A 24,537-nucleotide genomic window follows, 5' to 3' on the forward strand; every position below is an offset into this window, starting at 1 on the left:
AGGCTCAGGAATGTTGCATTCTATTCTTACGTGTATTCAAAAAATATAACCAGCACATCGAACCCATCATTCCCAGATATTATTGCTTTGGATAAGGTTAAATGAATAAAGAGAGTATATTTCGCATCAATTTAAAGAAACACTTCAATTGATCATCATATGGATTGCACCTCCAAAGGGCAGTATAATAAAGTCATGCAGTTGCCATGAGAATTGGCTTTATTCAACACTCTCATTTTACAAAGAAGGAAGTACTCCCTAAGTAATGCCACAAAGTTCTCTGAAATAAATGATATAGATAAACTTTTACGGAGACTACTACCTGTCCCTATTGAGGTATTGTATCTTTATCCTCTATGTAACCCCTCATATCAAAACACTTCACATCCTTTAAGACCTATCCCAAATTCATCCATCTTCATGAAACCTTTCCTTATTCCTCAAAAAAAGCATGACCTCTCCTTGCTTTATTCAAAGCTTCATTGTGCTCAGCCAAAAGATTCCCTTGTAGGACTATCCATCTCACTAAATTCTGTCCGAGATATATGCAGAAGTATTATATTGCTTGGAACTTTCGTAGGGCTAATTCAGCTGGGAGGTGCCCTTCCCCACCTTACTCCTTCCTACTACTTGTGATAGAGACTTAATGACTCAAAACTGGTGCACAAGCTGCTGTCTGGACCCCTCGACTCAAAGGCACTCCAAACGAAGATATAATACAAGTAAAAAGAGTGTGCTTCTTAGGCAATTGAAATTTAAAATTGTCCTCAAGTCTAGGCCCCTTCAATAAAGAATTTTTTTTTGTTTGCTGAGCAAGATTCACCCTGAGCTGACATCTGTACCAATCTTCCTCTGTTTTGTATGTGAGTCACCACCACAGCATGGCTGACGAGTGGTGTAGGTCCACACCTAGGATCTGAGCCCATGAACCTGGGCTGCTGAAGTAGAGAACATTGAACTTAGCCACTATGCCACAGGGCAAGCCCCCGTCCCCCAAATTTTTAATCCATTTGAATCCAGATATTAGGATCCAACTTATAAGCACCAGAGAGTCTCTTTTGCAAAGATTTAAAGGAGATTTTCTTTTTCAGAATAACTCACTTCAGGTTAAAAATCATTTAGGGATCAGAAAAAGATGGAAAGTTCCTTTACCAATTCCAGACTAAATATAGAAATGAAAATGAGGTTTTCTTGGTGTGGATCTGGCTAATATACATTAAACATATGTGCATCACATTACACATAATATGGCCATATTTAACATTTAAGAAATACATATTCAGGGAGCCACTCTAAATACATATTCATTTAGCCACTCTGAGCCCTAGTTTTCTCGTTTATCAAAAAAAAAAAAAAAAAAAAATCCTGCCTTTGGGTGTTTAGGGGTAAAATGAGCTGACCTCTATGCCCTCCTTAGATTAGCCTGTAAAGCCTTTCATCCTTAGGACTGCATAAATGCACCTGACTCATTTTCCTCAGCTCCTTCCCTGCTGCACCCTCCCCTCCCAGCCTCTAGTCACATCAAACTTTTGGCCGTCCCTTAAATCCACCAGACTTTTTCAAGCTTTTGTACCTTTATATAGGCTATTTTCTCTATGTCGAAAGCCTTTCTTTCCCTCTTCCAGAAAAATTCCTCCTCATTCGGGATTTCAATCAAACCATACCATAACTATGAAACATTCTGATTCCTCTAGGCCGGCTTATCCTCTCTGTTGCCCCCACTGCTCTATTGTAAGTACACTTTTGTTCATTTTAAATGTGTTTATTTGTCTCTCTTATTAGTCTGTAGGTTTCCTAAGGGCAAATACCCATGCCTTATTTATTTATGAATTCCCAGCACCTCCCCAAGTGCCGGACATATAAATTTTGCATCTTGTGACATGGCCTGAGTGTTTTATTCATAAATCACATTTTGGTGACTCAAGATAAATATTCATAGTACATAAGCTTATGATTTTGACAGGAATTATATTAAATAATTTCAATATATTGTTTTCAGAATTCTTCTTTTCCTCACTAATACAACCTAACCAAAATACATTTTTTTAATTTAAATCTATGAATGGGTTTTTAAAAAAAGATTTATTGCTTACACTTACTTCTTAAAAACTTCACAAGTGCCTGATTCAATAACTAATAAACAGACTAGCCATTCTCCAAATGCAGCTGAAAAACTAATTGTAGTTTGCACAGTCTTCTTGATTTTGTTTGTGCTCACATGTGATTACAGAGTTGTCTTGTTTTTGCTCATTCTATCATGGTCACTGAAGACCCAGGCAGCAGTGGACGTTCTGTGAAATTGCTTATCTTAAGCAGGAGAATACCACTACCCATTTATTGATGCCAGACCAGCTACAAGCTGATAGCTGTCAGGCTACTTTTCTCTTCATCTAGTTACAATCAAGACTGCCTGGACTGAAATCCCAGCTTCCTCACCAGCTAGGAACTTGGGCAGTCAACCTTGTCGGAGCCTGTTTCCTCATCTGTTAAGTGCAGATAATTATGCCTATTTTAGAGGGCTGTTCTGAGTATTAAAGGAGTTAATACAAATGAATGCTTGGAACAGTGCCTGGCACAGGGTGAATGATCAAGTGTATTTTTGCATTAACATTTTATCTCATTCATTCATTCCCCACCTATTTTTTTTGCACCATGTGAGATTGTAGAAATGTATTCTCTTCGAATTACCAGGATCTGAATTTAAAACTCTGGCTGAAGACTACTTACAAAGGTTATAACAATGGTGAACTTTTAAATACAAGTTAATTTGCATTTTTAAACCAATCAGCGTGACCACATTTTAAACAACAGTCCACATCCTTTTCCCTTGTCTCTGTTGAGTTGAAACAACCAAAAACAAAACAAAAAAAATAGGTATTTAAAATTATACAGAAAAACTAACTTATGCCCCTCATTGCTTTTTTTCCTCTCTCTAAAATAGGACAGCACTATCTACTCCCCACGAATTTTTTTAGCTTCTAATTTTAGGCTGTGGGATTTTAAAAAAACTATTAATCCTCATCTGTCTGTTTCATGTGAGTGTCACGATGATGAAATAAACTAATGTGTGTAAAGAAAAATCTTCGGATTTCAGACTATTTCAGAAATACTAGGTAGTAGCAGCTGTTGGCCCCGGGGAAAAAAAAAATCTCGTATAAACCGCTACAGAGCGTTTCGGCAGTGAGAGTAAATTTGACACTCGGAGGCCCCCATAGTGTAGTTTTAAGAGCCAAGGTGGCGCTGCCGGCCGAGCGTCCCATGTGCTGTTTCCGGCGATGCCCGGAAGCGCTATTCCGAGCCGCAGCTGAGGAGGTTGGCGGTTGCCGGCGGTGTGAGTTTTCTTCAAGCTCCTCGCTGGGGAGCCAGTCTGTAGCCATCATGTCGAACAGAAATAATAACAAGCTGCCCAGCAACCTGCCGCAGTTACAGAATCTGATCAAGCGGGACCCGCCGGCCTACGTGGAGGAGGTGGGAGAGCGGCGCGGCCACGCCAGCGGCCCGGGCGGGACTGGCTCAGACCCTGGCGGAGAGGAGGCGTGGAGTGGAGCTGGGATCCCGGCCTGCCGCGTGTTCTACAGTTGGATTCAGGGTCCCTCGCGGGGAGAGAAGGGGTTGAGGAAAGGACGTGCCTCAGGGTTCATTCCCTACCGTTTGGAAATCTGCTGTCGGTTTGGCTTTTATGCCTGTTCGCTGGACCCCGCTGCCCCGAAAACACCCTTAAAGACCTCTTTTTGCTTTAGGGTTTATCTCCCGACCTCATAGAGGTGGAGAGAAATGGACCGCCCCCAACTTCCAAGTTCCATGAAGGTTTCTCAGCCTTTTCCTTTCTGAGTCCTCTAACTTGAATTAGTCGGTAACACTTGATGAGTTGTATGTTAGGATGCTTTCGACTGGTGTCTGTTTCCAAGAGCCTGCACGCTCTGTGCCATGGGCTCTTTTGGGAAGGAGGGAGGATTCTCAAGTATGAGAGGCAGACACAGGAGCTTAGTATATCTAGTTTAACCAGGATTCAATCTCATCGGAAGCTGGCATGACCTGGATGTCAGAATTTGCTTCGGGAAACGGTGAGATTGAAAAATTAGATTAGATCCAGGTTGTGGGGGGACTTTGTATACTGACCTGATACAAATTGTGAATATTAAGGGCGTTTGAGCAGAGAAATGAGAAGATGAAAACGGTGGTTTTGATATAGTCATCTGTCAGGTGCTTTCTTCAGACACTCATTTGTCTGACACGCGTTAGACAGGTATCTCTGCTGGGCATTTTCTGCAATTACTTGTTTGTGCTTCGTTCTCACTAGGTTGTGATTTATTCAATGGCTAACACATTTATTTATTTTTTGATTGCTTTTCTCATTTCCCTCCTCCCCCAGATTTTCACGTAGAAATATTTACATAAATGCTTCTTAACGAATAGTCGCAGTGGTTTAGGTCACTAGTGGAGAGAGCCTTTCCAAAGATCAAGGTGGTCAAAATAAAGAGTTAGGAATAAATACAGGAAATTAAGTAATATATGCAAGGCTTTGAGATGTGTAAAGCACTGTACAACCATTGACAGAGTAATAGTTGAGAGTCCATCTAGCGCTGTGTTTAAAAGCATTGGTTTCAAAACTAACTCTAAATCCTGGTCCTACCGTTGACCAATTGTGTAACCATGGAGGGTTATTCACTGAGCCTGTGTGTGCATTTTAGTATGTAAGAAAGAGATAATACCTACCTCGCAGGATTGCTTGTTCATTCACTTAAATATTTATGCAAATCCACACGTGTTGTGACTACTGTGTGGCAGTATAATTCTAAGCACTGGAGATACAATGATAAATGAGACAGAAATGAGAGCGTTCTTCTCTTGAACTTATGCTCTGGTGATGGTAGACATATCTGGTAAGGACTATTAAGAAAGTAAAACTGGTCAGGCAGGCCCAGTGGTGCAGCGGGTAAGTGCGCACTTTCTGCTTCAGTGGCCCGGGGTTCGTCGGTTCAGATCCCGGGTGTGGACGTGGCACTGCCTGGCAAAGCCATGCTGTGGTAGGCGTCCCACATATGAAGTAGAGGAAGATGGGCACGAATGTTAGCTCAGGCCAGTCTTCCTCAGCAAAAAGGGGAGGATTGGCGGCAAATGTTAGCTCAGGGCTAATCTTCCTCAAAAAAAAGAAAAAAAAAAATAAGTTGTCATCAAGATAGTAAAACTGGATAGGAATACATTAGAATTGGAGGCTGTTGATTTAGATCCCATGAACTGGGAAGGCTTCTCTGCTGTGATGATATTGAGCCAGACAGAGCATTCTAGACAGAGGGAATAAGAAGTGCAGGAGCTCTTGGTGGAAAAGAAGTAGAGAGGCAGCCAGTGTGGCTAAAGTGTAGTGAGCACGGAAGAGGGTGGTGGAAAATGGTGTGGGAAATGCAGGCAGAGGTCAGATCATGCAGTGCCTTTTAGACCATGGTAGAGAGTTAAAAGTTTTCTTTTAGGGCATTGGGGAGCCATTGAAGAGTTTTAAACATAGATGTGACATGATCTGATTTATATTTTTAAAAATTTACTCTGGAGGCTAAATATAGAATGGAGTGTAGAGAAGCAAGCCTGGAAGCAGGGTAACTAATATAATAGCGGTTGGAATGTCTAGGCAAGGGATGGTGATGCCACTGTAGTTATCAACAGAAGTGGAGAGAAGTGGACAGAATGGGACTAGCTCTACATGGAGATGGAGCTGGTAGGACTCCTGGTGGAGCAGATGTGGGAGATAAGGGAAAATGAAGGAATGAAGGATGACTCAGGTTTTTTATTTCTGCACCTAGGTAGATGATAGTGACATTTGCTGAGGTTCATTCAGTATGTGCTAAGCATTGGGACTATAGTGGTGAACCATAAGATAAAAATCCTTTCTCATTAAATTATGTTCTAGTAGGAGGGGACGTAAATTGACATATAATACAGAGGATGTCAAATGATGGTAAATACTGTGGGAAAAGATGTAACGTACCAGTATATATGTTGGGGATGAGGCAGGTGTTGCAATTTTAAATGGGATAGTGAAGGGAGGCTTTCTTGAGATGATAATCTTTGACTAAAAACCTGAAGGAGGTGAGGGAGAGCTATGCAGATGTTTGGAGGAAGAGCGATCTAGGCAGAAGGAACAGCAGATACAAAGATCCTGGGTCAGGAATGTACCTGGTGGGTTTGAGGGCTATGAAAGAATCCAGTGTGGCTTGGTATGGGGAATGAGGAAAGCAGGAGTAGTATGAGGTGAAATAGAGCCATATCTTATAAGACCTAGCTGTTTTCAAGAGCTTTGGATTTTACTCTGAGTTAAGTGGAAATCTTTACAGGGTTTTGAGCAGAGGAAAACATGAACTGCCTTGTAGGAGAACAGGATCACTCTGGCTGCCTTGTTTTGAGAATAGATTGTATGTAGGAGAGCAAAGATAGAAGCAGAGACACCAGTTAGGAGCAAGAGATGATGGTGGCTTGGACCAAAATGGTAACAGTGATGAAAGTGATTAGATTCTAGATCTGGCAGGTAGAGAAAGTCCTGGGAAGCCCCAACATTTACAGGCTAGTGAGTTGCTAAATAACTAGCAAAAGGGACTAAGAAAGAAGCCAATGAAGTAGGAGGAAAACCAGTTAGTGTCCTGGAAGCCAAGTACAGAAGGTGTTCCCTGAGGGAGGGAGAGACCAGGCATGTCAGATATTGATGAGTCAAATAAGATAAATGTTGAAAATTGACCTTTAAATTTAGCGATTTGGATGTCATTGGCTACCCTGATATGAGCAGTTTGAGTAGAGGAATGGGTGCAAAAATCTGAGAGTAGGTTTAAAATTGATGGGAGTATGATTCCATTTATATGAAATGTCCAGAATAGGTGAAGCCATAGAGACAGAAAGTAGATTAGTGGTTGCCAGGGGCTGGGGGTAGCGGGGAATAGAGAGTGACTCTTTCTATAGTGATGAAAATGTTCTGAAATTAGATAGTGGTAATGGTTGCACAACTTTGTAAATATACTAAGACCACTGGATTGTACACTTGGAAAGGGTAAATTTATGTTATATGAGTTATATCTCAATTAAAAAATCTTTTTTGAAAGAGGAAAACAATTGGGCAACAAGTATGAACAACTCTTTTAAAGGAGCTTTTCTGAAAAGAGGAGAGAAATGGAGTGTAAGCTCAAGACTGAAGTGGAATCAAGAAAAGGTTTCTTTTAAGGATGGCAGAAACAACAGCATGTCTGCATACCGACAGGGCAGAAATTGTTGAGGCAGAAAATGGGCGGGGAGACTCCTGGAGCAAAGACCTAGACTGAATAGGGTTTAGAGATTGGACTGGCTTTAGATGGTGGCCTGATAATTTATTCTTAGTAACAGGAGAGAAGGTAAAGTATATGAGCTCAGATGGAGCTAGATGGTTAAATGGAATACTAATGTATGGAAATTATTCTCAGATTGCTTATACCATATTCTTTTAATGAAATTAGAGACAAGGTTATCAGTTGAGAGTAAGGATAGTGGAGAAAGTATTTAAGTTTTGAGGACAGAAGACAAACTATGAAATGGTTGCCTAGGAGAGGGGAAAGTGCCATAAGATTGGCAGAGTACACTTCAGAGCCTCTTTGAGGTTTGTGGTAATGAGTTTAAAATGAAACCAGTTAGCTGATTTTCTTCAACCATGCTCAGCTCTGAGAGTGTAGTGTTGGAGAAGGAAAGCACAAGATGGACATTTGCCAAACAGTGATGAAAGAAAGGAGCAAGTGCATTGAAGTACATGCATGGAGGTGATTATAACGATTGGTCCTGGAACTGGAGCTGGATGAGAAGGGAAGTTCGGGAGGGGAGGTTAGTGAGATAGAGTGGAAGGTAGTAAGCTCAATGGACTGCGGATTCTGGTGAGATTGAAGGGTTGTTGGAGTTGGCATAATATCAGAAAAGAGATGGAAAATAGGAGATGGTGGTTAGAGACGAGGATGCTTCTAGTGGAGATTATGACGGAGTTGTAGTTATTGGTAATGGCAAGATTTGGGATGTGACTCACCATGGAGGTGAGGGCTAAGGTGGAGTAAGACTTCAAGATGATTAGAGGAGGAGACTTCAAGGAAGTGATGGGTCAGGATATTGGAAAGACCACCCATTTGGATATGAAATCACCAAAAATTATGACAGGAATTGTTAGAGAGTGATAAGACAAGGAATAAAGAACTGAAATGTTCAAGGAATGTAGGGAATACCATAGATCATAGATGACTACAACAGGATGGGGTAATGAGTCTCAAGACATAAGATTCAAAGCTGGCAGTGGGATGCTTAACAAGGAGAAAAGGGTGCTGATCTAGAAGGATGCTCATGCTCTGGAAGTTGCATTGGGAAACAAAGAAGATACCGTTTGGGTCAGCAATGCTGAGGGAAAGAAAATGGTGTGGCACTGTGTCAGAAGAGAACCAGGATTTCAATAGAGCATCAGAGTAACTGGGCTGCTTTAAAAGATATAGATGCCTTGGGGGGGCTGGCCCCGTGGCTGAGTGGTTAAGTTCGCGCGCTCCGCTGCAGGCGGCCCAGTGTTTTGTTGGTTCGAATCCTGGGCGCGGACATGGCACTGCTCATCAAGCCACGCTGAGGCAGCGTCCCACATACCACAACTAGAAGAACCCACAACGAAGAATGTACAACTATGTACCGGGGGCTTTGGGGAGAAAAAGGAAAAAATAAAATCTTAAAAAAAAAAAAAAAGATATAGATGCCTTGGCCCCTTCTGAGAGTTCTTGATTCCCCTGGTATGGGGGTTAGAGTGAGGGGGATGAAGGATGGCTTGGGAGTCTTAGCCTTTTATGGTGACTGATGAACAAAAGGACATAATGAAATTAGTCCTGATTATCTCAAGGCAGATAGTGGTGGCTGGGCCATGGGTGAGACGGGGAAAGAAGTGGGATAAGGATCTTACCAGGAGCACATTGAGTTCTGGGGCCCTCTCCTCATTCCTGTCAATGGCAGTGTGAAGTCGAGAGAGAGTTTCATCTGAAGCATATAGGGGCTGTAGGTTTCCCTTTTGACTCCAACTGTTGGAGAAAGCTGGAGGCCTAGCAGTTTTCTTGGGGAAATCAAGAGTTGTGTTTTTTTGACCATGCTAAGTTTAAGAAGTCTGTTAGATATCTAAATAGAGATGTCAGACAATTGGGTGTATGAATTTGGAGTTCACTGGACCAGTTAGAGCTGGTAATATAAAGAAATACTCATTCTCATAGTGTCTCTCTCTCTCTCTCATACATACCCACACACAATTTAAAGTCGTGGTCTAGGGCCAGCCTGGTGGCGTAGTGGTTAAGTTCATGTGCTCCACTTCAGCGGCCCAGGGTTTGCAGGTTCAGATCCTGGGTGTGGACCTAGCACCATTCTTCAAGCCATGCTGTGGCGGCATCCCACATAAAGTAGAGGAAGATTGGCACAGATGTTAGCTCAGGGCCAGTTGTGGTCTAGGAAGGGAGAGTAGATGTAGGGCATGGAACTGAGGCCTGGTGAATTCTAACATTAGATTGATGGGTTGTTGTTAGGATTAAACATAATTAAATGAGATAATGTACATAATAAGTTTGGCACATTGCAAGTGCTGAATAAATGGAAGCTATTATCATGAATTCTGTATGTCTATTGCCTTTGGCTGTTAACACATTCTATCTAGAACTCCAGGATAAAATCTTAATAATTATTTAAAAGAAGAGGAGAATTTTGACTGGTGAGCTTAGTGTACTTGAGATATAATTTACTTTTTCTGACCCAGTAGTTTTCTGCCGATATGAGTGCTCTATATACATAGACAGTGTAGGGGTCATTTGGATAGTAAATGGCAGAATGGGGCCAGGATCTGAGTTTTTGACTCTTGCTTCACTGCTCTTTACACCACACCACCTACATTTCTGATGATAAAGGAAAGTGTCTTTAGATTACCTGTGATATGCTCAGCATTTACAAAACTCATTTGAAGAATGCAGATAAGGAAAATGTAGTGTTTCTACATACTTTTGCCACATCTTTTTCTCCATGCCACTATCAGACTTCTACTAAATAATTTTGCATTCTGTACTGAGAAGGTGACCAATTTAAATTTTATTTTTCTACAGTTTCTACAGCAGTACAATCACTACAAATCCAATGTGGAGATTTTCAAATTACAACCAAATAAACCTAGCAAAGAACTGGCAGAGCTGGTGATGTTTATGGCACAGGTAAGAAGATAATTTCTGAGTGAAACAAAGACCAGTTGTTACACGTAGTTTGCAGAGTATTTTTCTGGTAATATACAATATCATTTCATTTGGGACCGGAAGCTTAATTTAAAAAAACTTTTTTAACTCCCTTTTTGCAGATTTTATTTTCTCTCTGTGTTAAGTTAGAGGATTTCACCAGAGCATTTCAGAACCAGCTAGAGCAAAACTTTCAAACTACTTGTTTTTATCAAATTCATTATAAAAGCAGATTCTGAATCATGTCACACTTAATTTACTAAGACTAGAGGAAATATGAAAGAAGTCAGAGAAGTCAGCTTGTAGAAGAAAAAGAGACGATTTGGAACCATCTACTTCTATGAAACAGAGCCTTTTACTCTCCTTTTGCAGAACATCCTAAATATGTGCATATGAATTATAAGAGAGAGAGAAACTTCAGAAGAGCCTTTGCTTTGTTACAGATTGGTCACTGCTATCCAGAACATTTAAGTAACTTTCCTCAAGAGCTGAAAGATCTTCTCTCCTACAATCACACTGTCTTGGATCCAGATCTTCGAATGGTAGGACCAGTGTTTGGATTGATAAATTGTGTGGTGTTCATATGTGTGTGTAATACGTATTTAAATGAGAACAGCCTCTCAGGTAAACATCTTTTTAAAATGTAAATGGGAATGTATCATCCCTTCCTTAAAATCTTTCTATGTCTTCTCATTTATGCTTAGAATAAAACTCAAAGTTATTAATGTGGCCTGTAAGTACCTATATGATCTGCTTCCTGCCTGGGTTTTTGACCTCATCTCCTTTTCTGCTCCACTTCTCTCTCTGATCTTTCTGTTTTTCAGCATGCTAACCCTGCCAGGATGCTCTATTCCCTCTTTGGAATAGGTTATTCAAATCTCATATGCATCCTTCTAGTTATTCAAATATCATATGCCTCAGGAGCCCTAATTCAACTTAAACTTTTTAGAATGCTTAATTTATAAATTTATCCATTACATAACCAGCTTGAGCATTTAAACATTGTCACTTTAGTGGTTGACATTGGGTCCTGGCTGAGATCCCCTTTACCAGGCCAGTGCTCCCATTTTCCCCACCTGCAGTAAATGTTGGCTGCGAATGGCCCCCAGCTGCCCTTTCTCTTGAGCATTGTCTTCAGGTAAATGTGAGCCCTAGCACCTGGGAGGTTGCCTTCCCAGCCCACACCTGATACCTGACTAACCCAGAGGTACAAAAGCCCAGCCCCTTTCCTCAGGATGGGTCCAACTTTGTTTTACAATCTGCGCTCCAGAGCTTCTCTGTGATCAGGCTAAAGCTAGTCTCCAGACAAGGACACATCCTTGCTCACCTTTTCTTTTCTCTGTCCTAACTTGCTTCCTTTACTTCCCTTCCAGAAGAGAGCATACTCTGGACAAATCACTATAATGAATCGACTCTGTTTCTAGGGAACCCAACCTAAGGCATTTTCAAATTTCATACATCTGCTTGTCAAATAGCAGGTAGAATTTAACACAAATATTATGATCACAAAACATATTAATCCTATGCCAAAACTTGTAAAAATGCTAAATCCATAGATTCAACCTGATTTCTTATTCTTACATTTCCCCCAGCTTTCTGTAATTCTACAGTTATTATACTTCTCTAGGATTTTATTAATTTGATTAGACCCAAAAGAAAAAGAATACCATCTCAGACTAGTCAAGGTTGCAGGCTCTGGCTTGTCAACTCATTGACTCTCGGTTGGGACTTCGGACCTGGCAGCACAGCCCAAGAGGCTTCAAACTTGAACCACTAGTCGGAAGACTTACTTATGTCATGGAACTTTTCAAGTTCCTATATATTGTACAGATTTGAAAGTTTGAGTATAGAGACTTAGTGTCTTTCCAAGTAATTAGGTTTTCTTTAAGTTTTGTGTGACCAAAAGTACCCAACCAAACTGGTCTGCAGGCATTAATGAATAAATAAATATGTGGGTATGTTTCTTTATAATGTTTTATGATGATTATTAAAAAATAATAGTAGAGCTTTCCTTTGCTAGGAATCAAGGGATTGAGTGTGTAATTAGCATTTCTCTTTAGAGGAATCATTTAGAACACACTGGTAGATCCTCTTTTTAATTGGCTGTTATGATAACTGCCAGTCCTTGTTGACTGCTGGACTTTCTTTCTACCTAGTATATATCCTATTTTTCTAGGGCTTTTTGAATTATTCCCAAGTTTTTGTTCCCTCTTTCCTGCCACTGATGGAAACAGACTGTATTTCTTAGTGGAAGAAACAAAATACCCATGTATATATTAACTTTAATAAAATCAATAAAATGAATTTTTTACATTTCTCTTTCTTTGACATTGTGATTACCTTTTTATGTACTTTTTATTCATTTCTTCTCTAAGCATTACTATTTTTATTATTTTATGTTCAAGTTGTCACTACCTGGCCAGTGGGAGTTTTTTAGTCCCTTTAGCAATACCCTTGATGTTTGTGGAAGCATCCTTGCATTCTGGGAGAAATAGTTCCAAACTTTTTCTTACTGTTTTTCCTGCCCCAAGACTTGGAATCAACTATTCTCCAAGGATTATGTCTTCTGTCTAATGGAGGATAGTATTAGAGGCCAAAATTTGGGTAAGAAGGGTACTCATGAAAGTTGCTGGTAAGCAAGAGTGCTACCACTGCTGCTGGGCCGTTCTTAAAACTAAGAGTACTTCAAAAGAATGCCTTATTCAGATTGTTTATTTCAATTTAGTGTGTTATGTAATTGTTACCCCACCTTTCTTATCTTTGTGGATTCATTGATCACTAGAGTTTGTCATATGTTGACACTTCCTTGACCTCCCTGTATAAAATAGCCCTCCCTCAGTCACTATGTATCAATTATATTACCTTATTTTACTTCCTTTGTGACACTTATCATTATCTGAGATACACCTGTTTATATGCTTACTAGGTTGTCTGTCCCCTCTTCTGCTCCACCCCCAGTGTAAGGTCCATGAGGGCAGAGACTCTGTGTTCTGTTCTGATGCCTAGAATAATGCCTAGTTAGTAGAAGACGTTATGCTTTTTTGGGATATACATGCTCCATTTTCTCATCTTAACTTTGTCATTGTCTTATAGTATGTTTTCTTTTCCTCCCTGAGACATTTTGCAAAGCTTTGATCTTGCTGAGAAATAAGAATCTCATCAATCCATCAAGTTTGCTAGAACTCTTCTTTGAACTTCTGCGTTGCCATGATAAGCTTCTGCGAAAGGTAAGGAGCAAAATTGCTTTCTTTGTTCTATGTCACTCTTCCTTGCAGTAACATAAAACTTGTAGAGTTTGGAATCCTTTGAATTCTTGATGCTTCACATTATTGGATACATTTAAGAATCATTTTAATAGGAAAAAATCATTGTGTGCATGCATCGTAGTGATAGTAGCTAAACATTTATTGAATGCTTACTTTTTGCCAGGTACCATTCTCAGAGCTTGTACATATTTATTTCTTTACTCACAAAACCCCATGACATAGAACAAGGAGGAGGAGGAGAATTATTATTTTACAGTTGGAAAGGCTGAGGCACAGAGTGATAGAGTAATGTGCCCCGGGTCACACAACTTCTGAATGGTAAGGTCAGAACGTAAACCCAGGCAGTGTGGCTCTAGAACCCAAGCCCTTTTCCACTGCACTATACCGACTAGCTAAATCACAGCATGGACTGGACACTCATAGCTATAACTGCTCCCACCCTCTCCCCAAAACAGCTCACTTCTTGTTGTTATTAGTATTTCCCTATGACTTTGTATTTGCTTATATAAGACCAGAAGCTGAAGGTTTATCAGAGAAATTTAAGAAATAAAAGTTAAGTTTACATTTATTAACTTAAAGTTATTTTCAAAGTATTAAGACACTTCAACCATGTGATTTTAGCAATTGTACTTCTTAGTTTAGCTTATGGAATAAAAGTGGTCCATGGGAAAATATTTTGGGTACCAGTGATATCTATGTAAGTCCCAGTATCTTCTTGCATGCACTTAGGGGCTCAATAAATGGAGTAACTTTCCTTTTTTTAAATAACAATTTTATTGAGACATAATTCATATAAACTTGTCCATTTAAAGTGTGCAATTCAGTGGTTTTTAGTATGTTCACAGAGTTGTGCAGCCATCACCACAGTGAATTTTAGAACATTTATACCACCCTCAGAAGAAACCCATTCCCATTAGCAGTGATTTCTCATCCCCCCATCTATCCCAACCATAGGCAACCACCAATCTACTTTTGGTCTCTATAGATTTGCCTACTCTGGATATTTCATCTAAATGAAGTTGTATAATATGTGGTTTTTCCTGACTGACCTTTCACCTAGCGTAATGTTTTCAGTGTTCATCCATGTTGTAGCATGTATCAGTACTTCATTACTTTTTGTTGCCAAATAATATTTCATTGTCTGGTTGTATCACATTTGTTATCCATTCATCAGTTAATGGAGGTTTGGATTGTTTCTACTCTGACTCTTACAAGTAATGCTGTTATGAATATTTGTGTGAATATTAGTTGGAAACACGTTTTCATTTCTCTTGGGTATATAACTGAGAGTGGAATTGCTCCCTATGGTAGCTCCATGTATAACCTTTTGAGGGTAGTTTTCCTTTTGCTTTAGCTGCTGCTTTTTGTTTTATTTGTTTTTGGTGTCTTTTGTGATAGAATGAAAAGTAAATCCTTTTGTACATTTGTACTTTTCTCCAAATTGAGCAAGGTGAGAAATGTTGGTTTATATGTAAATGTTTTTGTTTCTTTTCCTCAGACTTTATACACTCATATTGTGACTGATATCAAGAATATAAATGCAAAACACAAGAATAATAAAGTGAATATAGTAAGTACTCTTTTGTTTTCCATGTTAAGAGCATTGTACCATCAGTATATTAGATTTGCCTACTCTGGATATTTCATATAAATGGAGTCATATAATATGTGGGTTTTTTTCTTTCTCTTCTTTTTCTTCAGGTATTGCAGAATTTCATGTACACCATGTTAAGAGACAGCAATGCAACTGCAGCCAAGATATCTTTGGATGTGATGATCGAACTCTACAGAAGAAACATTTGGTAACATATATGTATTTGTCTCTTGAGAAATAGACTCTTTTATTCATTTGTAATTACTACAGAGCACATAAGTTTTTTTTTTGATCTTGAGCTCTTTAATATATCTCTGTCATAGATTAAATTGTAAGTAAAAATACAGAGATAATCCAAGTAACTAATAACATTGGCTACCGTTTCTTGAGCACCTGCACTTCGCATTATCTCCTTCAACCTTCAGAACAGTGTAATGCAGCTTATCTGGAATTATCCCCATCTTTTAGGTAATGAAACGGAAGTTCAGAGAGTTTAGGTTTTATAGCTAATAAAGGGCAGAGTTGAAATTTAAACGCATATCTGTCTGACTCCAAAAATCTGAGCTCTTTCTACTCTGCCTCTCTGAAGATTTTCAAGTCAATTTATCCTCTATCTGTAAATTAATCATGTTTCATAAACTTTGGCTTGTTGATACAGTGTCCCCAACTCTTGTCTCTTGCTTTTCTTGATCGCTATTTTTTTTTAATATAAAAGTAGTTTTCATTGCAGCAGAAAATCTGGAGAAGCTAGAAAAGTTTTTTAAAAAAATTATTGATAGCCCCACCACCCAGAGACAGTCAACATTAATATTTTATGATATTGCCTCCTGTCTTTTCTTTAACATGAATTTTTGAATATGGTTGGAATTTTTGCTGTATTATAGTTTTTTATTCTGTTTTTTGTTGTTACTGTTTTTCACATGAGTAGGTTCCTATGTCATGAAAAACTCTTCAAAAAGTCCATCTTAATGGCTGTGTAATTTTCTGACATAAAACTGGGCTAAACTTTGATTGAATATTCACCTGTGGTTGATTATATAGCAACCATGACTTTTTAAAATATTACCACTATGAATTCTAACATGTCAGAAATACTTATTATATTGTTTATTTTGTGTCATTGTCTATGCTATAAAATACAATAGAATGAAAATTTACTTGAAAACACTCATTTGTCTTTCCCCAGGAACGATGCCAAAACTGTCAACGTGATCACAACTGCGTGTTTCTCTAAGGTCACCAAGGTGAGCGCCTGTAGGCCTGTGTGAAGGCCTCTCTGTGATGGTGTGCTTCTCCGGAGAGAAGGTGAAGGAGATGGGGCTGTGAGGAGGCGGTAGTGTGCAGACGCGCAGTGCATGTTTAGTAGTGCTTTCTTTGTGCTTTGACTGCTTCCCTGGGTCATCTGCTTTAGAGGAGTCACACAAAATTATCATGCGTATTAAACGATAGCCTTAGCATTTATTCATGTTTTTGTCTGTAATTCTTGACTCTTCTTCTATTGGGCTCAGGCACAGCTGAAAGAAATTTAAGGACTGGATTTGACTTTCTGTTAGAAGGGCTGTAATGTCCCTTTTCTTGTGTAGGTTGTTAAAATTCTTGACAGCCTACTTGAAGGGTAACAACTATGTGGAATCTGGCTGTTTTTATCTAGTTGAAGATTTTTTTTAATTACATATTTATAGGACACATAACATTATAAAAACATTATATTTTAATTAAGAAAAATGAACCCAAATTCCACCACTCTGATTTTTTTTCTTCAGATCCTACTTCATATGTATGTCTAAAGTGAATAAAAGTATTTATTTATACTTTTAAAAATAAATGAAAGTGTTTATTCTTTTTTGTAAGCTGGGTTAAGTAATTGACTTTATTCTGATTGGTCCTTAGATATTAGTTGCTGCTTTGACATTCTTCCTCGGGAAAGATGAAGAGGAGAAACAGGACAGCGACTCAGAATCTGAGGTTAGTTTAACCTTAGATGCTTCTGAACTTTGCAGATTTCATTGTTGCTCTCAGTACAGACTATAAAATCGGTGACTGCTCAAGTTAGATAGAAACTTATATGTCACCTTCATCCTTTATTGAGTACTGCCATGTGGAGATTTTATTCTGTTTAGAGTTTGTCACTTAATTTAGTAACACTGGTTAAATAACTGATAAAACTTAGATTCATTCAGCCTTGTTCTTAGTTCTAAAGCTATACCTATATTTCACTGTATAAATTTAGAATGAAGATTGCTGCCAGCATGTTTTTGAGGTAGCATGTTGACATCATAGAAGTTTAGAGTAGGGAGAAGGAGAGGAATAATATGGCATTTTTAAAAGGAAAAATCAAGATTTATGATACCATGAAATGTTCTTTATTAAAAGATGTTTCTTATTAAAACTAAAAGGGAGGGGCTGGCTCAGTGGCGTAGTGGTTAAGTTAGTGCGCTCCGCTTCAGCAGCCTGGGGATTGCGAGTTTAGATCCCAAATGTGGACCTACAGACTGCTCATCAAGCTGTGCTGTGGCAGCATCCCATGTATAAAATAGAGGAAGATTGGCACAGGTGTTGGCTCAGGGACAATCTTCCTCAAGCAAAAAGAGGAAGATTGGCAATAGATGTTAGCTCAGGGGCAATCTTCCTCACCAAAACAAAAAAACATAAAATAAAAGGAGGAAATTCTAAAAGAAAAATTTTTCTTCCCGTTTTAGCATTTTGGTGACAAGAATACTAGAGTACATAATAACATCTTTTAATTCATTTTGTTATTTTATTAAGTGTATGAATAGTAATTCTTATTGTAAAAATTTCAGACACTATAGATAGATAGTTTTCTTACCACGTCTTATTTCCACTTCCTAGATAGATTTCTACTTCACAGATAACCATTTTGTTTCCTACACATTTATATATGGTTGTATGTGTATATTGCCTTACATGTGTAGCAGATTTTTAAAAACTACATAAATAATATATGTACTATTCTGCAGCCTACTTTCTTTGTATTGATCTATAGAGATGTACCAATGCATTTCAGTCTTCTTACATTAGTACATATGGCTCTATCTCATTCTTTTAACCTCTACATAATATTTCAGAATATGAATGTATTATAGTTTGAGCATTTCCCTATTGATACATACTTATTTCCAGTTTATTTTTTCACAAAAAAACAAAGTTGCATTCTGTCTGTATATTATACTGCAATAAAAATTAAAAGCAAAATGTAAAAACAATCCTGCTGCAGTGAAAGATCTCTGTATGTGCCTGTTTGTGCACAGGGGCAAATATTTTTTATTGAATTTTAAGTCATATTTATTTTTAATAGCTGTGTGCAAAGAGTATAAGTACAAAGAAGTGGTTGAAAGGATTACTGTTTGCTTTTATGCAGATTTTCCTTGTTTACACTCTTACAAAGTAGTTTCTTCTTCAGGACGATGGACCAACAGCAAGAGACCTGCTAGTACAGTATGCCACAGGGAAGAAAAGCTCCAAACACAAGAAGAGGTTGGAAAAGGCTATGAAAGTACTCAAGGTGAGACTTGTACCTGGGAAATGAGATAGGAATCATTAGAATGCAAAATAATGTATTTTTTAGCAAAAGCTTTTAAGAATTTGAAATTAAAAAAATAGCATTTTTGAAAGACTTAAACTTGTATGATGAATTTTTAAGCACTAATTTTTTAGATGAATACATGTTTTCAGCTCTAGCAAAATCAGTAACTTGAATAATTAATTTGATTAAATTCACTTTTCACTTGTTCTGATCAAGATGGCCTGTATTAGGGTATCTGTCCTAGATATGTCTTCTCAGAAGAATGCATGAATGAAGTACATTTTATATTTTGTAATGATTATTGTGAAAATCATTAATTTGGCCCTTGTGTGTTTTTTAATGTTATGTTTCCAAATTCTTTTAAGCCTTAAATTGGAACATTTCCAAGATTTAATCTTAAAAGGCAAAAATCGCTTTTATTTCTTCTAGTTGAACTAGAAGCTTGGAGCTTACTGCCTATGTGTTTTGTTTTGTTTTTGAGGAAGATTAGCCCTGAGCTAACTACTGCCAATCCTCCTCTTTTTGCTGAGGAAGACTGGCCCTGAGCTAATATCCATGCCCATCTTCCTCTACTTTGTACGTGGGATGCCTACCACAGCATGGCTTTCCAACCGGTGCCGTGTCTACAGCCACGATCCAAACCGGCGAACCCCAGGCTGCTGAGAATCGGAACTTACGCACTTAACTGCTGCGCCACTGGGCTGGCCCCTGCCGATGTTTTCTTCTAGGATTTTTATGGTTTCAGGTCTCGTGTTCAAGTCTTTAATACATCTCGAGTTAATTTTTCTGTATGGTGTAAGATAGTGGTCCAGTTTCATTCTTTTTCATGTGGCTGTCTAGATTTCCTAACGCCATTTATTGAAGACACTGAACATTCTCAAGGTTTAATCTTAAAAGACAGATCCCACCTTTAGTTCTTCTGGTTTAAAGAAAGGTTTTTGGAACAGAAATTTTTTTTTTTAAGTAGTATGGTAGACTTGATAACAGCTTTTAGCACGTTAGCACATTTAATCCCAGGGGCCTCATCACTAATTCAGGATGTAAACGTTTTTCCTCTCCCTTTCTTTCAGAAACAAAAGAAGAAGAAAAAACCAGAGGTGTTTAATTTTTCAGCTATTCACTTGATTCATGATCCCCAAGGTACTATAATTATGACTTCCGAAGTCCTTATTGGCTTTCTCTCTGCCTATTTAGTTCTCTACCTTTAGGGTTACTAGGGTATACCAGATCCCTGGCACTTAATTAGTAGTCAGTAAATACTTAGTTGTTGCCAGTTGGTTGTAGCCTGGAGAATTATGTTCTAAAGCAGTGATTCCCAGTGCACAACAAAATAGGACAAATGTAGAAGAACAACTCTGCAATTCATGTCTTTAACAACACAATAGTGGTGGACGTTGAAAATTGACAATCTTTTGTTGGTCCTTTTTTGTTCTTTTTAAATTGGTCTGTGGAAACCAAAAGTTTGGGGAACCCTATTCTAGAACACTAGTTCTTGAACTAGATTGCACATTGGGCTCCCCTAGGGAATTTATGAAACTATGCTGATGCTTGGGCCGTGTTATCCCTAGAGACACTGATTCGTTGGTATGGGGTACAGCTGGGCATTGGGACTTTTAAATGTTCTCTATCTCTGATGTACAGCATTGTTTGCTGACTCCTCTTCTCTGTCAGTTTCTCACACTTTAATGTTTATACAGATGACCTGAGGATCTTGTTAAAGTGCAGATTCTGATTCAGTAGGTCTGGGGTGGGGCCTGAGATTCTGCATTTCTGCCAAGCTCCCAGGTAGACCAGCTGCTGGTGGTCTGCAGATCACACTTGGAGAGCAAGGCTCTAGTAAGTGGAGCACCTATCAGTCACTTAAGATGCTGATCCAAAACATCTTGGGAATCCTTAAGACTTAACGTTGGGCACCACTGGAAGTAGATTCACCCGTGTGTGAGTCTTCACCTTCTGTCCTGCTGCTGCTTTTATCCTGGTTCAGCAGAGTGATTGCAGGCACAGCTGTCCCAGAGTCAGTGATCTGACTATTGCCTTTCTCTACACCTATTAGATAATGTCGTACAGACCGTGGATCCACAGTGTACTTCCCTGATATTCTCCTTTCTAGATTTTGCAGAAAAACTACTAAAGCAACTGGAGAGCTCTAAAGAGAGATTTGAAGTGAAGATGATGCTCATGAACCTCATCTCCAGATTGGTGGGAATTCATGAGGTTTGAGTTACATTATGCTTCTCTTGGTGAATGTTAGAAGTAGAATTATTCTTGGTAAAAGGAAAGCTACTAAGGTAGAGCAGAGGCTTAACTTTATGCCCCAAAACCATTTAAACCCATACAATTTACAGAAGAATAAAATCTCTCATTCTGAAAAAAACTCTTTTTATCACTTTGTTTTCTTATCAATGAGAATGGATGTTATATTGTACATGTATTCAGTTTATGGACAGACTTTTTTTTTTTTTAAAGATTGGCACCTGAGCTAACAACTGTTGCCAATCTTCTTTTTTTTTTAATGCTTTTTCTCCCCAAATCCCCTCAGTACATAGTTGTATATTCTAGTTGTGGGTCCTTCTAGTTGTGGCATGTGGGATGCCACCTCAGCATGGCCTAATGAGCAGTGCCATGTCCGTCCCCAGGATCTGAACCAGCGAAACCCTGGGCTGCTGAAGTGGAGCATGCAAAGTTAACCACTCAGCCACGGGGCCGGCCCCTGGACAGACTATTTTGTGTTCTGTTTTTCTACTTTCTATCTATTCAACTTTGTCCCACATACACATTTTTTCTGAGCCAATATAACTCATATATTTGTGTTGATTATTACTACACTTTGCAGTTTGTTAATCCCTTCGTAGCTTTCCTGACTTCCAGACCACTCTAGTAGGGGATTGTCTTGTTTGCAAAGCTGAATTCTCTGCTTATTTATTTAGATTGCAAGAGCTCCTTGGTAGTATTTATGTATATATATTCTGTATACATATGGAAACTTCACACATACTCTTAGACTAATTGCCATTGTAGAAAAGGAGAGATTCCCACAAATTTAGGCGATAAAGAAGTGACCATTGAGGTTGTTCCCTATCATTTTGTTCTTGTGACTGATGCTGTGCCGAACATCACTGAATGTGTTGCTTTTTTCAGAAAGTTTTTTAAATAAAACAAGAAGAGTGAAACAGGCTTGTTTATTGAAAATCACACAGTATAGACATACATCAAGTTAAAAATGAAAGTACACGCATGAGTGAAACCACTTGTTCCCTTTCTCTAAGAAAAACTTGTCAACATATTAGTGAATACATTTCTTTTTCTCTGTGGGCTGCAGTCCTAAAGCAGGATTATCAGCTCAAGTCTTGTTACATTTGTGCTGTAATGTCATGTCAGACCTGAATTTGGGCTTGATAGGAAAGCAAAATTGAATTGTGGTTTAAGCATGGTCTGATGGGAGTGATACTGGAGTTTCACAACTGAGTACACTTCAACATCTGTCTTTATATTGAGCCCAAGGCTTTCCTGTTACTTCTTACTTCTCTGGCCGTGAGTTTGCTTTGTGGCTAAAATAGAAAAAACTAATTTATTCTCACATGATGAACTTTAAAAAAGACCAGCCCATCTGCAGAGTTCCTCTTGAAGTTACAGATTATCACTGCTTAATAACTAGACCCTTGTCCCCTTGGTCTAGGTAGACTCCCGTGTTAGTATTTTCTCTGTAAGATATGGAGCTCAGAGCGATCCCTCCATTGTGGGTGGACTGGTATCCAATAGTAAGACTAGAACTGTGCGTTTTTTGGTGATCAGATTATACTAGGTGCTATTCAGATTTGAATTACTATTTTATCCCTTGCTTTGGAGGCTTAGTATCAATGCTGTTCCTTCCTGTAATCCTCTTTATTGTTGAAGACTAAAAAATTAGTTCTGCAGCCACACTAGTTTTAAAAGTAGAAAAATGTTACCTTTTGGTTGCCTTTTTTCCTCTTAGTTTATTCTCCATACACTTTCTTCTTTCTTGACATATTGAGGATAGCAGCATAGCCTTCCTTGGTTAATACAGCACATTGAATCATCCTGGGATGTGAATGCTTGTTGAGAAAAAACAAAAGTGAAAAATGATTCCCGATTAGTTGAGCTTGATGATATAATTGCATTATGGAAATAGGAAACTCTACAGCTTCAGTTGCGTAAATATTAAAGTGAGTGCATGCTTCTTTTCACAGCTTTTTCTCTTCAATTTCTATCCCTTTATGCAAAGGTTTCTGCAGCCGCACCAAAGAGGTAAGCCTCCTACTTGCAATGTTCCTTTGGTGGCCTTGGGGTTAGAATAACCATCCAAAGTCTTTTGTTCTGGAGTTATTAAAGACAGAGTTAGGAGTGAAGTGTGTTCTGTATCAGAGAAGAGGAGGGATACCCTTATGTTTTCTTTCCAGAGTTTGCCATGCATTAATTGTTCTGCTCATCAACTTTAAGAAACAGTTATCTTAGGGAAAAACAAAAAACAAAAATTGGTTTCTCAAAGCAAGTCTTTTTGTAATACCATAAATGCTCCTGTGGCAAATTCCTTAAAAGAAGTTCAATCTTTTACTGTAACTTTGTAATAGATATCAGGATTTTATCTTGGTGCTTTCATTGTCCATGTGTATATTCTCAGTTAAAAACAACATAAAAGCAGGAAGAAGAGACAGTTGTTTTTCCCTTTGAACTTGAATCATTGTAGGAAGGAAACAAACATTCATTAATACTTAACATGAGCCAAGTACTGTGGTAAATGCTTTACATATATCATCTCATCTAATCCTCACTTCAGTCCTGCGAGGTGTAGAAAGAGAGAAAAAACACCAAGGTCATTCAGCAAATAAATGACAAATAAGGATTTATCTCACTTCTTTCTTTTGCCATAGACCTCATTCTTTGTATATACTGCCCCTTAAAAGGGAGAATGTGTGTGTATATGTGTATGTTTGTATTTATTCACTTATTCAGTAATTACTATGCTGCGTACTGCGCTACACACCCAAGGATTCTACAGTGACCATAAAGCAAAGTGCTTACATTCTAGAGGGAGATCTAGACAGAGCTGTGTGTAATACGTCCAAGTAAAGATAAAGATTTTGAAGAAAAAGGACGCAGAGTAAGGACAATAGGGAGTCCTGGGGTGGGTTCTGTTTTAGATTATGTGGCCAGGAAAGACATTTTGACAAGTCAGCAGTTGAATGAGGACCTGAAGGAAGCGAGGGGGTGAGCCATGCAGATATGTGGGAATTGGGTGTCCAGATGGAGTAAGCAACAATAGCATTAAGGCCAGCATGTGCCTGCATGTTTGCTGTAGGCCTAAGGGGCAGAGTGATAAACTGACTATGACCTTTCTGATCTCTTACATTTTTAGAAGTAACAAAGATCCTTCTTTTTGCTGCACAAGCATCTCATCACTTAGTACCCCCAGAGGTGAGAATTCTTAAAGCTACTTGTGTCTGGATCTGATGCATGCATAAAAGTGCCAGTGTTAAGTGCCAATAATCTCCCACAGAGATTACTGTCTGTCCCTCCTTTCCTTTTTTTTTTTTTAAATAAAGTAAGTGGAAGAGGCACTAACTCTTAAGGAGATAGACACAGAAGTTCAGTTATAGAAACGAAAGAAAATTTACGCTAGAAAGTAAAGTTCATTTTGGATAAGTTGTTGATTTTGTTTAATTGCCAGATTTTATGATGGGGATGTCAAGAATATCAGTAAATTTATAGTGATTATTTTTCAAAGCTGATAATTATTTTCTTTGATTAAAATAGCGCTGGATTATCCTGAGTCAAAGCAGTTTTTTTAATCCATATTGAAAAATAAAGGAGAGGAAAATTTAATCTGAGAAAAGTCAAGAAGACTGAAACTCATAGTGGAGTATGTTCATGTCTGTCTTCCTCAGTCGTGAT

General features: G+C 38.6%; 1 protein-coding gene across 4 annotated transcripts in view; it reads left to right on the top strand.

Annotated features, from left to right (window-relative positions):
* The first annotated feature begins 3,203 nt into the window (after nucleotides 1–3,203).
* SDAD1 (SDA1 domain containing 1) overlaps nucleotides 3,204–24,537 on the top strand; it is a 32,447-nt gene continuing 11,113 nt past the window's right edge. For 2 of the 4 annotated variants that reach the window (XM_001491061.6, XM_005608701.4), the window contains exons 1-13: nucleotides 3,204–3,468; nucleotides 10,101–10,205; nucleotides 10,667–10,765; nucleotides 13,340–13,450; nucleotides 14,988–15,059; nucleotides 15,191–15,291; nucleotides 16,270–16,327; nucleotides 16,974–17,048; nucleotides 18,505–18,606; nucleotides 19,698–19,767; nucleotides 20,738–20,841; nucleotides 22,836–22,893; nucleotides 24,002–24,060. In XM_001491061.6, the coding sequence (XP_001491111.3) occupies nucleotides 3,259–3,468; nucleotides 10,101–10,205; nucleotides 10,667–10,765; nucleotides 13,340–13,450; nucleotides 14,988–15,059; nucleotides 15,191–15,291; nucleotides 16,270–16,327; nucleotides 16,974–17,048; nucleotides 18,505–18,606; nucleotides 19,698–19,767; nucleotides 20,738–20,841; nucleotides 22,836–22,893; nucleotides 24,002–24,060 (1,224 nt within the window). In that variant the 5' untranslated portion in view covers nucleotides 3,204–3,258. Of the gene's footprint in view, nucleotides 3,469–10,100; nucleotides 10,206–10,595; nucleotides 10,766–13,339; nucleotides 13,451–14,987; nucleotides 15,060–15,190; nucleotides 15,292–16,269; nucleotides 16,328–16,973; nucleotides 17,049–18,504; nucleotides 18,607–19,697; nucleotides 19,768–20,737; nucleotides 20,842–22,835; nucleotides 22,894–24,001; nucleotides 24,061–24,537 lie in introns of all 4 variants that reach the window. The other 2 variants (XM_014738752.3, XM_070263690.1) reach the window with 1 other exon arrangement.

The sequence above is a fragment of the Equus caballus genome, chromosome 3 (genome assembly GCF_041296265.1).
Source record: "Equus caballus isolate H_3958 breed thoroughbred chromosome 3, TB-T2T, whole genome shotgun sequence".
NCBI lineage: Eukaryota > Metazoa > Chordata > Mammalia > Perissodactyla > Equidae > Equus > Equus caballus.